The 12,716-nt window shown below is 43.0% G+C and overlaps 1 protein-coding gene across 1 annotated transcript in view; it reads right to left on the bottom strand.

Annotated features, from left to right (window-relative positions):
- Positions 1-11,013, bottom strand: part of LOC136429871 (CD9 antigen-like) — a 34,957-nt gene extending 23,944 nt beyond the window's left edge. The window contains exon 1 of the mRNA XM_066419950.1: positions 10,668-11,013. Within this exon, the coding sequence (XP_066276047.1) occupies positions 10,668-10,733 (66 nt within the window). The 5' untranslated portion in view covers positions 10,734-11,013. The remainder of the gene's footprint in view (positions 1-10,667) is intronic.
- Positions 11,014-12,716: the final 1,703 nt, after the last annotated feature.

Genomic DNA, 12,716 nt, shown 5'->3' with positions numbered 1-12,716 from the left:
GACAGCATAGCTCTTTTGGTACTTCCTTCTACATCTTGAACTGTTATAGAGCTCATAGAGGAGGCAGTCTCTGTCAAGCCCCTTCTTTAAAGTTCATATATTGTCAGTTAGTGCCTCTGAGTCCCAAAATGTTACTTCCCTATCATTAGAATATTTTAAGCTTCATATCGAACATGATATGCTTGTCCTTTGGCTACAACAACAGTGCCCAGTTGGCATATCAAGCACTGTTTAGCTTGAGTACGCTCCAACAGTAGTTTTTCCTGCGCTACCGACAGTGTAGGGTTGATAACTCAAGACCGGGATTCTGGCCGTTAGCCCCCACTCTCGTTAACAAGTAATCTACTTCAAGTCCTTTAAAGTATGTTTTCAATGTCAACGTTACTTGATACCAAGAGTGGGCTGTGGTTTGTGGGCATCCAAACTTCCTGCCTGCCCCCGTGTTGGTAACTAACTATTACTTCTCGACACAGTTGGGGATGTCCCAACAATGCCATGCCGAAGAATTCACTGGTAGAAAAAATGCCAAACCTTCCACCGTCATGATAATAATGACAAATAATAATCGATAACCTTTATTGTACATTCATGCTCTATAGGGCTAAAAAGTCAGGGTAGCGAGTGTAGGAGCCCCGGTAGTAATCGGGTGGCACCCAGGCTAATAAAGTAATAAAGGTAATAACGTACATATAATGACACAGACAGGACCTCTGATACTGATCTAAAACCACCACAATACATAGTTACGGCTTCTTCTGGTCTCTTTGTGATGTTAGAAATAAAGGTTGAGATAGATTTATATAAATAAGTATGGTCAAAACGCATAAGAAAAATCAATTTCAATGTAGGGTTAACATCACCCTCGGCCTCGGGCCCATAGCCCCGCCCAACCCCCCATAAACAGTCGTATATGTATAAAGACAATACTTAGTAACTCATCTACAACGTTAGATACTAGTACCCCTTTAACATTAACGTCCTTCCCCCATTAGATAAGACATCAGATGATCTTATCCCATGATAGACGTAATGAATATTCCATCCAGACCTGCACAACGAATCGACGACCCACATGACCAACAAACCAGACTTGGCCCGCATGCCAAGAGTGTTTTTCCCACGGCCATTTTCCCATACATTTGTCCCGTTCAATCATGTAGACAGTAATACTGCGGCTGGAAATATCGGCAACTGCCCGCATATAGAGGGTAAAGCGTTTTCCTGGGAGACACATATGCCTGGTGATGCGATTTTTCAAGGATTTGGAGGGACTTTGAGATTGGAAAATCGTACCAGGTCTGCAGTATACGCGATCCGAAATGAAGATAAATGAGATGTTGGTTGTGTCAGTTTGATCCTTATATCCCACTGTCTAAAGGTATTAGCCTTTAATTGGCCGTATTTTCAGTCTAGTATAGTCCAGTTATCTATTTCTATCACTCGTTAGACGCATTTGGTGTTCCTGAAACATTGTTATAAGAAAACGTCAAGGCATCATCATCATTGCCCTAATGTTGCCAACAAAAGATTATGCAAAAAAAATAGAATTGATTTTTCTCAATGTACGACCACTCAATAAGTGACGTGCACTGGTATTTGTGATAGATCTTGGGATTGCAACGGGTCAAATCCCAAACATCTTGGCTTCACAAAATCCAAACAAATGTCTTCCTCAGTTGCGGCTCACAGTAGGTTTTCAAAATATCACAAAATGTCAAACAAATGTCATGTGTGTTACGAGCCCCATGTAGTATTGTACCAGACTCTTCAGGAAGCGCCAAATCATTCGATGCAGAAAGACCTACCACGGCGAGGTATAAAAGATTTCAGGCAGAATCGCGAGCTGTCTACGAGACGTTCAAACGGGACTCTAAACTATCGACCTTGCTCCTGGCTTTTTTTACGCAAGTTGGGTGGTAGGTGAGCATCGTTTAGAGATAAACTTGCTCAGTTGGGAAACCGTAGATAAGGCGAAGTTTGAGGATCACTGCATGCTGTCTAGCCTCTACCAGGCCCCGTCCTATCGCTGGGAAAATAGTAGAAATCGGCCGAGGTAGTCCGCTATACACGGTAGTCCGACTGTCCGCTATACAGTGAAGCTCCATTTCACTGTATAGCGGACTACCCTGTATAGCGGACTACCTCGGCCGATTTCTACTATTTTCCCTAGCCTCCGTTGCAGGCTCTGAACCGGCTTTTTGGGGGGCTAAACAATACACTTTTTGCAGCCAACCCGCAACTATCAGCCAACCCTGTAACCATCAGCCACAGGGTTGGCTGATAGTTATGGCTTGGCTGCAAAAAGTGTATTGTTTAGCCCCCAAAAAAAACCGGTTCAGAGCCTGCAACGGAGGCTATATTTCCCAGCGATAGGACGGGGCCTGGTAGAGGCTACATGCTGTCCACTGCTCCTCTTCAGCACTACTCAAGTGACCTGACGTATTTTCCAAGCGAAGGAGTTTAGCACTTTACCCACTCAGGAGTAAAATTGATTGTCGAAGCAACCGAGTCGGTAAAGGGTGCTACCTATATCCATTACATACTTGTCTTGGCTTGACTTCACTGGGACTTTTGTAACCCGTCGATGGGCGTACTTGCTGACAGACGTTATCTAGTATTCAACAGTAAAGACACCACCCAGTCAGCAAATTGACACTTGCTGATGCACGGCTACACTTTAAGACGGATTGTCATGCGCATCTATCCAACAAACCCTTTTCCGGACCCGTGCTTGTTGGCCTTGGCTCTAGTTCAAACCTACCTACTTCGTACGTTTCTCACGAGTTCAGTTCCCCTTTCAGCGCTGGCGACGTGTAACGACTCTTTGTACTTTTCAGAACCGTGACAAATTTTTCGAGTATCGTTAATTTTCCACCACGCCCGCATGATTTGTGATTCAAGCTATCTTTGTCTCTTGCAACTAACGTTACAGCTGCCTGCTTCGACGTAATGTATGTCCCCATTAACCCGCAGTTAGGCCATGTTGATTTGATTATATGGATGGCATCCTCTGTGGACCCTTAAACTCATGATGCGGGCGTGCGAAGAAAAAAAGGTTGGTAAAAAAAGTCGCCTTCAGTGTGAAATCTACATGGTCAGGAAGGATTAACATAACCAAAAACACAGAGTATGATATAACGAAGTATAGATGCTTCATTTTTGTTCTTTCAAAACGTCTTCCTTGTGTGTATATAACTACAATACATTTCTATGTAGGCCCATAATTTTTACTGACGAGCAGGAGGAATACTTTTGCAGCAGCAACATCATGAAATCAACAGCGCCAACGACTTTCTGATACGATCCTGGTTGTGGATTCAATCTTATTGAAAAAGTGATAATTCACGTCTACCATAAATCGACAGAAATGCACAACACAACATTTCATGGTCTATTTTAAAACATGGCCTTTCGGAAGACCACCATATAAAAACAAAAGGTCCACACATGTCCCAATTCCCTCAGTACAACATAAACACAGCATGTGATGCCGGACGCATCTGTGCTGCCGACGTCACGTAAACTTGGACAGTGTTGGGTCGACCCTTTGGCCTTCGCTTATCACTCGTGTACAGGCCACTGCTGAGCTGACATGTCAAAAGGGCAGGGCAACATGTTTGTTCTACCACTCTACAGCAGCCTCTTGGCAAAAACGCATGTTCAATTACTGTCCCTCAAGTTCGACATAAATCCTAATCTCCAAGCAGATCTATCGATGGCAATGACTATTTCCAACTGGCCCAAAAGAAGTCCAACTGGCCACATTAATACTGCTTTTGCCAGTTGGATGCTGTCATTGACAGGGATGGATCTGCTTGGAGATTAGGATTTATGTCGAACTTGAGATTACATAAATCCTACTTCAAAGACAAAGCATCAATATGCAAGATCACATATATGCTCTACAATATTACTCCTCACATCTTTGTTACGCCGGTGACCCGTTACCTGGAGCGCACCTTAGAAGTTATTTTCCCGGTCCACGGTAGTATATTGAGTGTCACAGCTATCGATTTAGCTGTCATCAACATCGTATCAACATGCACATCTTGCCGCCAGCAATACGATTGACTAGCCTTGAGGGATACGCTGAAATAGACCTCTATAATAACAATAAAAATCACGCATTGCCGTGAAGCAGCGTGGATTCATCCGGGACCTCTGCCTTCTTGACATCCGGGAACTCTCACTGGGTTCTAAGCATCCGGGCCCGTTTTATAAGTCCTTGAATTCTATCGGGAATTTGCTTTGGAGAAACGCAAACGATTGCTGCCTTTTGGAACTTCTAGCAGATTATAACGTTAGATGTATTGATTTCTTTAATCAATCAGAAACTGTCATTACATGCTTGTAGTCGCTACATTATACAATTCGATTGTGTATGCAATGAAACTTGAACACACCCACTTCTTTCATATAGCCTAGAAAGCCGGATGCCAGACCCCCCGATCATTATAACATCTATCGTGCGGGTCTAAGTAACCGACGGCCTGTTCAGGCCTGCTGTGGAATTTCCTTGGAGGCATGTTGGCCGTAGAGCCGAGGAGTTGACCTGTGTAGGCCCTGATAACAACTTTCTCTTGATAGGCAAGCAACTTCGTGCATGTTTCCTCTTACAGCTGCCGCCCCTGAGGAGGTACGACCTGTCTGTGGGTATTAGAGCCTCTCACCTGTTGCGGCAGGTGGTCATTGATTTTGTACGCCCCCGAGGAGAAAATGAACCAAAACCGTGGTGTCAAATCGAAAGAATTTAATGAAGAAAACAGCTGCAGGCGAGTTCTGACATTTTCTTTGGACTTGGATGATAAAAGCAAGATCGATGCTAAAAGGAAACCTCATAAGTGTGAAGAACTCGCGCTTCTTCTTTTGATTTAGAATTTGTAAACGTAGTTCCCTCATATGCTCACAAAGTACAAGTCAAGAAACTACTAGTAATAGGGGCCGAAACTAGGCAAACGTAGCGCATCGATAGTCTCTACCAGACTAACCGCGCCGGCTATAGGGTAAACAATTGCCGGGGGACTTTGGCCATGGAGGGTAACATTCGCAATATTGGACCCTCTCTTCGTAGCCGACTCCCTTGACTCTATTTGGCTAATTTCTACTATTTTCACAGCGACCCGCGGAGGCTGGTAGAGCCTAGCGTATCGAGGCCATCGGACGTTGTCCATAATGTCAATGCTCTCGAGACCATGATTTAGTAAATCAATTTAGAAACATAGACCGTAAAGAAGACAATGGTAGCTTGGTATCCAAACATATCATAAGAGACGAGTCTCTTTTGTCTTATTTGCGGAGAGGACGAAAGAGACTTGGCAGCTATTATAGATTTGTAGACCAGGCTAGACATTGACAAAGACGAATTCGTTCCGCAAATTCCTCTAGATGACGCCCACCCCCATGAAGTTTAATGGTTCACTCCAGGTTCTTCAGCACTCTGTCAAGGTCACATAGTTATCCCCCGGAAGGTCAGTATTCGTCTCCAGCAAATTGGAACCAGATTTCTCAGCTCTTTGACAACCCATTTCTGTAACTCGCAATGTAAAACGAAACAGATCAAAGGAATACAAGGGACTGTCAGGTTCCGCAAATAGCTGTAGTGTAGTTTCAGCTACAGCTGCCTTTAGTGAATCAGTCTCAGTAATAGTCGTCCTTACTCTACAGAGTCTTTATTGATCAACAATCGTACACGGTACAATGTATGGCAACAACTATTCAACAACAATATAATATTACCAGTCTTAGCGTTATCTTACAGAAGATGGCAACTTGTCCCATTGCGGTATCATACCAAAGACATGACAGAAGATACTGTAATCCTCGTTACCCCGTTGAAACTAGATTTCTCAGCTCTTTGACAGCCCATTTCTGTAACTCGCAATGAAAAACGAAACAGATCAAAGGAACACAGGGGACAGTCAGGTTCCGCAAATAGACTGTAGTGTAGTTTCAGCTGCAAGTGCCTTTAGTCTGAGCACTGTGATATATATTCCGTCCTCGTCCTTACTCAAGAGAGTTTATTGTGAGATTAGCGTTTTCAGTGGATGGCAACTTGTCCCATTGCGGCACTATTACAAAAGACATGACAGAAGACACTGTCCTTCTCGTCACCACATTGAAACAAGCAAGATAGAGAGCCGATAAGGCGATATTTGATAAGTTGACTGGGGCGTTCGTTGGAACCTCAGACTCACATGAGTAGTGTTTCACTCCATTCTCTTCAGAAACAGATTAAGACCCTTACGACAGTTTCTTAAGTATGTACGATTTTTAGGGACAAAGCGGACCTCGCCTCAAAATTGCTTGGGACATTTTCTTGACATTTCCGACCTCCATCCAAATACAATTACATTGGTATATCTACCCTTCGACCTAAATGAATGTTCACACATAAATCAACTCCTAGCGTACACATTGGCTTCTTAGCTAACGTTATCAATAGACAATTGCAGTACTGCACTAAGTAACTTCAGAAGCTATACGTTCTGTCCAATACAACACAAGTACACGCGGGCCTGCATTGTACGAAACTAAAGTCGGGTTCATGGGGGTCAATATCATTATCGGAAAACGGTTGCCCCCGGGAGACTCTAAATACATTTCTGCTGTAATTCGGTACACACATCGTCTGCAAAGTGTGGAATTATGAATGAGGTCTGGGTCTCTGGGACCATGTAACGGGCATACCCGTTAGTAAGTTACAACTTTAATCTCCAAACAGATCTTCCGGTGGTAAAATCGTAACTGCCGCCCAAGACCCAATGCCCAATACGTTCCCCAGTGTCCGCAGGACAGTCTTGGCCGGTAGATACTATTTTGCCACCGAGAGATCTTCTTTGAGATTTCTTACAACTGGACACATCGTCCAAGGACCAACATTTACGAAAGATCCAGTACTGAATCGAAGAATATTGAATGGGAAAAACAAAGAAAACAACTTCGCGAACGACAAGAGGGGTGTGTCAAAATTGGTCCAAAGTGCAGTGAACTTGGATGACCTAATATACAAATGTAGGTTCTGTCTGGACTGGAGAGAGTTGTTCCTAACCTCTGACTGTTTCCGAACATGATGTTATATGTGCAATGGCTGATAATGTAAACGTTGGAATTAATATTTGGCTGTACAAAATTGAAAATGTAGACCACTCCCTTTCTACTAGACTAACGTTTCTCGACGCTTCGTTTGTTACATACAGGGGGTATCAACATGCCAGCTTCTGTGCAAACGTATCGATCGAACAAGCCGGGCTCGGAAGAACGAAAATCGATCTACCGGACGACGATGCCGGCCTCCCAAAGTAACATAGACTAGATCTACCACTTACGCCTAATGGCATTCCTGGGTACTTCCGCAATGTTCAACTTCAGTATCGATCCATGGTCCGTCCAGCAGATGATGAGGAAATCTGGGCGAGACGTATCTTTATAGGATGCTATATATAGATATACCTTTGTACATGAACTTCTTAAGCTGACATTTACCTTGACCTTAAAGCTCTTCTATGTAGTTTTTTTAAGCGCTAAAACGTATATATTAGAAATGTGAAATAATTACACAAATATGTTGAAAAGTGGTAGTAGATGTGAATTACATCAAGATATCTAATATTTTGAATTTTTCAAATTTCAAACTACATAGAGGAGATTTTACCTATTTTGCCGCGTTAAATTCATCTCCAGGAAAAACAAAGTAAGAGCTACTGGAAATTTAATAGAAGACTGCTTGCTGTGCATTTGTTTCTTTATTAGTATTCCATCTGGGTATGCTTTGCATTCCTGTATTAGACTGTGTTATGAAAAAAGTTCAAAGAACAAATAGTTTTATAATTCAATTCAATTTTGATGCTAATCCTTTCGAACATCGATCAAAACATGGACAAACCTACACATTGAAAATCCCACAAAAGGACCGATGTCCGAAGAACAAAGCAATATACATTTACATGGCTAAGCTGCACTTGTCATTTTTCGTACTTTTGTATTGCTTTTCTGTCTTCATCTGCTTTCACAGTCCACGACAGAACGGCTCTGGAATGGTATTTTGACATATCTAGCATCTGTTTTCCTCGATCTAACAAGTATTGTAACTCACCACCCTTTCCACCTAAAATAGCTTTAGCAGCGGGGCCTTTAGTTTGAACCAAGGAGGTTTAATCTTGGTTTGAACTACAAGAAAAAGTCTCCCTCAGACTACACCACTTCCTTCCTTCCCGACATTCCCGTCGCCATGGCGACCGCAGCGCCCGTCTCGGCACGAGGTTCCAGATGAATGAGACGTTTCAACAACTTGTATCCTGTGAGAAGCTCTCACAATAAACTTTCCCCTCGCTGTCCGATTCAATGACTGCTGTTTTGCCTTCAAGTCTTTCATCTCCAGAAAGAATAAGTGGGTGACTTTAAATATTTAGACGTTTTGGTAGTAAACAACTAAAGGTTAGAAATACCTACTAAATACCTATGAGGTAGATTCGAGCGATAATTGTTCCACTTTTCGATTCAATGTTTATTTTTGTCTTTGATTTACCGTCGGATGGTCGTTGAAAACATGAGGATCATTTGGTATGTTGCCTAGTCTTCCTCCGAAACGGCGTTAATTGAAAATCTCGAGCAATTTAATCATCATTAAAAGCTAATAATTACTATGATACGGCAGTTTCAAAGCAAACCGTTGAAGGCATCACTAGTTTCCACGCTTTCTTGTTTTACATGTCGTCAAATATCGTTCTTTTGGAGTTCCTGCATTCCCGCCAGTGAAACTCGTGGGAAACAATGTGGAGAGCAACAGGAAAAGGAAAAGCGGTCCCATATTCGATGACCTCGATTCGCTCTGCTTTTGGTCTCAAATTCCAGGCGGATCGAAGGTCAAACTGCCAGTACAGTGGAAAGGGGAAAGGCCCGGAGACACACTAGTGTTATGTGTACGAGTCCAGGGTTGAAACAGTTGGAGGACTGTGAAATAAAACTGTCGTCTCTCCTACCAAAACGTTGTTTCCAAGCCGAGCACAACAAGGCGCAAGGGGACACATTTTGAGGAGAGTAGCTAGTATGTCTTATTTCTTTTCGAGGACACAGACATCTACAACAATGGCCAACACAGCTCCATATATATAAACCCATAATTAATTCAGACAGGTCCCGAGCTTTTCCACTGCCCACTGTGACTCAGAGTGATTCTTTTACTCTCCAAGCAGAAGAGTGGGTCTGGCTGGTTTTTGACGTGTTTTTAGGCGTTTTTGTCGGACTTTCTACTTTTTTGTCTCCATACCCCACATGGCAAAGTAGAAAGCCCGACAAACCCCCCTAAAATACGTCAAAAACCAGCCGGATCCACTCCTCTGCTTGGAGAGTATGATTCTCTTACAAATTGGTCGCACGGACGACAAACTCAACAATCTGCCCAGATGTCAGATGTAACGTTACACACATGTAATCCTTAGATAAGGACAGCAAAGGCGAGTGATTACACGCGCTAGCCATGGCAGATACAGAGTCAGATAAATCAGTTACTACAAGCCCTTGATTACAGTGATTGAGAGTTAATCGTCCTCTGAGAATTTCTGGGCTAAACAAATTTAGAATAACAGACACCCCAAGGGTCCTAGCTTTCCAAATAAAAACACAAACGTCCCTCAACTTTATCTGCATAACTTCATCAACACAAGGATAAAAGAGTAAGAAAGAAGAAAAAGTGGAGAAGAAACACGTACAAGTGTTAATGTTAAGATTCTATAATTGCGAGAACTCCGCCAAGCCCCATTACACACCAAATGAACCGCCCCCAATGTATCCTTATAAATACTTCCCAAACCCTCGGGAGAATTGAGGTCAAATCAGATAGCACGAAGCCAGCAACATTGAACTGCAAACAAAGCCAGTATTCATCAGCCCAGCCCACACGACGCGCTGCCAAAACCTACCACTGCCAGCGGTCCTCTCGCCCACTTCGGTCAAGGTTGAAAGTAAAAGTATATTTCATTAAGTATTAAAAGATGCCTCTTTAGACAGAAGGCAAACAAGACTAGTAGCGAATCTGCAAAACGTGTAGCACAGTGAGTATAAGAGAGTACGAATGGTGTTTGCGAGTACCGTTATATAGCGTGATTCTGAATACACACATGATTCAAAATGTTGCTCGAATTTTAGGTCACAAAATAAATAGATAACATCATTATTCAATTATTTTAGAAGCTACATGTAGCTATTTGGCTGTTGTGTATTGATAGCCAAGTATCCACGCTCTCTGGGTGGTGCTAACCATTTTACACGGCACGAATTCACACCCAAGTGTCATGCAAACGACTGTCAATAGTCACAAGACACTGCGAAACGGGGTTTCTCACATTCACAATTTTCTGGGGGAAAAAGTATGAAAACGCTTTTGAATCGCCCGAGCACGAGGACAAAGGGGTTTCACACTGTGCCCCCTTTTTGTCGGGTGTTTCCTGGGCCGTTTTCGCGTTATCAATAACATATGACGGGTCAGGGCGGCCCCGGCGCTGAGTTATCGGGACCAGAACTCGCAGACCCTGCCCCACACCGCGTGCATGGCCCAGATACGATAAAGAGCCGCCAATATCACGTACGTGTGATAACAAACAAGCAACACGCCTGTTCAGACTAAACACGTTACTCCCACTCAATACAGGAAAAAACATGACGAAACTTACCCAGAAAAGAAAGTTGAATATGAACATGAGATACTTCAGACACCGCATGCACCCTTCCACTGCCATGGTAGAAGCTCTGAAGTAGTAATGCTGTAGTAAAAATCCCGTCAGAAACGTAGCACGATGTCGTACGTAGAGAGAAGAGAAAATAGACGGATCTGTGACTGTGTTTCCTCACGCTGTCCCTCCGCTAAACGGTAGACTAACAAAGGCGGCGATGGCGAAGCTGTGCCCGGAGTTTTGGGAACACGGGTTGACACATGGGACCAAAATAGAGCGCAGAGAGAGGTGAAGTCATGATGCGCAGGGGCCAGGCGGGACGGGGACCGGTCAGTGTTGGTCGGGGGAGGGTAAGATGGGGTAGAGTGGACACTGGTGCGACTGTGAGTGACGGTGTGAGAGAGTGGGTGAGAAGTATCGGGGAAGTATTGGAAAAAGGTGAACAATACAATGGCACAGGAGTTGGTACAGTTATGATGGACGGCTTAGAAAGATATTTAGTGGATACGGGGAACATGGTCTGATCAAGGACATTATGATAAAGAGAATAACAAATCCATTGCAAATAAAACAATGTATAGATAAGCAAATAGAATACATAGATAAGTAGAAATATGAAATTATAACTACATGTATTTGAAGCTATCGTAACGGTTATGTTTTGATCTGATCTAAAAAAAAGTATTTTGGAAAAACTAAGGAGTTAATTGGTACAGTTATGAATGGACAATTACTGGTCCCAATATTTAGGATATTGTGCCGCTAATAAAATCTTATTGTAGGGGGTTCACATAAGTTATTGGTAGCTGTCGAAGTGTGGTCTGATTTTAAGTATTAGTAACGTACGCGCATATCTTTCAAAAAGCGAACAGTTGCAAAAATATTCCCGTCTAAACATTGGTATGAAAGGTGTGCTAAAATAACATGTACTCATAGCGACACGCAAAGATAAGATTCTATATCGGATGTTGTGCTAAACAAACGTAGAGAAGGCAAGAATAAATCTTTCTACTCTGTTATATCCTCTGATACCGGAACATTATAGCTCTGTACAACTCATGAGCTGCCCGAGACTGATGGGAACATGTGTGCCACTTTGTGGTGAGAGAGACCTCTAGCGAGATTTTTATAAATTACAACAATAGTTTTTCACTTCAGTCACTGTCCTGGAAATGTGCATACGCGGGACCTGTGTGATCAGCCCGGTAGGCTAAGTGAATTGTTTGCATTTATAAATAATCAGTGGCAAATTCAACTGTCAACAATAAGTAGACACCTTATAACCATTGACATGCATGGTACCTCGGTTGCAATGTGTGTATCACGCATATGCAGGACTTGTTGTCTTGTATATATAATTCATCACGGTTTGTGTTGGATGTTCGGTCGTAGCTCACTAGTACAGTATTATGACGTGTTGCATGACAAAGTCCTTTGTATTGTTTGTATCTATGAATACAGTTAACCTTTTTCTTTGCCTGTGTTAAATGTTAGATAGTTAAACTTGAACAGAAATCCCTTGGTCGTGTTTTTAGTCATGAGCTTAGTAGCATGAGCTTGGAAAAAGGAATAAGAAGTTAAAGGATTAAATGGTCGGAGCGAGAATGATATTGAAAAAAAAAACTCTGTCCATAGCGACGCATAGTGCCAACATCATACAACAGTCAGCAGTACATGTAGGTGTTAAAGCCGTATTTTTTCTTCTCATGAGCACATACCATATATCGTTAGCTCATGACATGATGATGATGGCAGCGTCTTCGCTCTCGAAGATTACTGGGAAGGTTGTCCTCCTCTGCATGCTCTTCTGTGGCTGTGTAGCCCAATCCTGGATCCGCATACTCTGCTGCAGGCCGGGCATGTGAAGCCCTGTGTAGGTGCAGACTGGGCAGCAGCAGCTTTCCTGTGGCTTCTCTTCTCTGCAGCAGACTCTCTTCGAGCTGTTTCGAAACTTTCTGCACCTCTTTTGGTTGCTGCTCTCCAGGCGGTTCTGTCATTTGCAATGTTCTCCCATTCTTTTACTGGAATGCCGGCTGAGCTGAGTTGACG

The sequence above is a fragment of the Branchiostoma lanceolatum genome, chromosome 3 (assembly GCF_035083965.1).
Source record: "Branchiostoma lanceolatum isolate klBraLanc5 chromosome 3, klBraLanc5.hap2, whole genome shotgun sequence".
Taxonomy (NCBI): Eukaryota; Metazoa; Chordata; class Leptocardii; order Amphioxiformes; family Branchiostomatidae; genus Branchiostoma; species Branchiostoma lanceolatum.
Note: the sequence above shows the minus strand (reverse complement) of the source record. Positions and strands in the feature narration are given on the sequence as shown.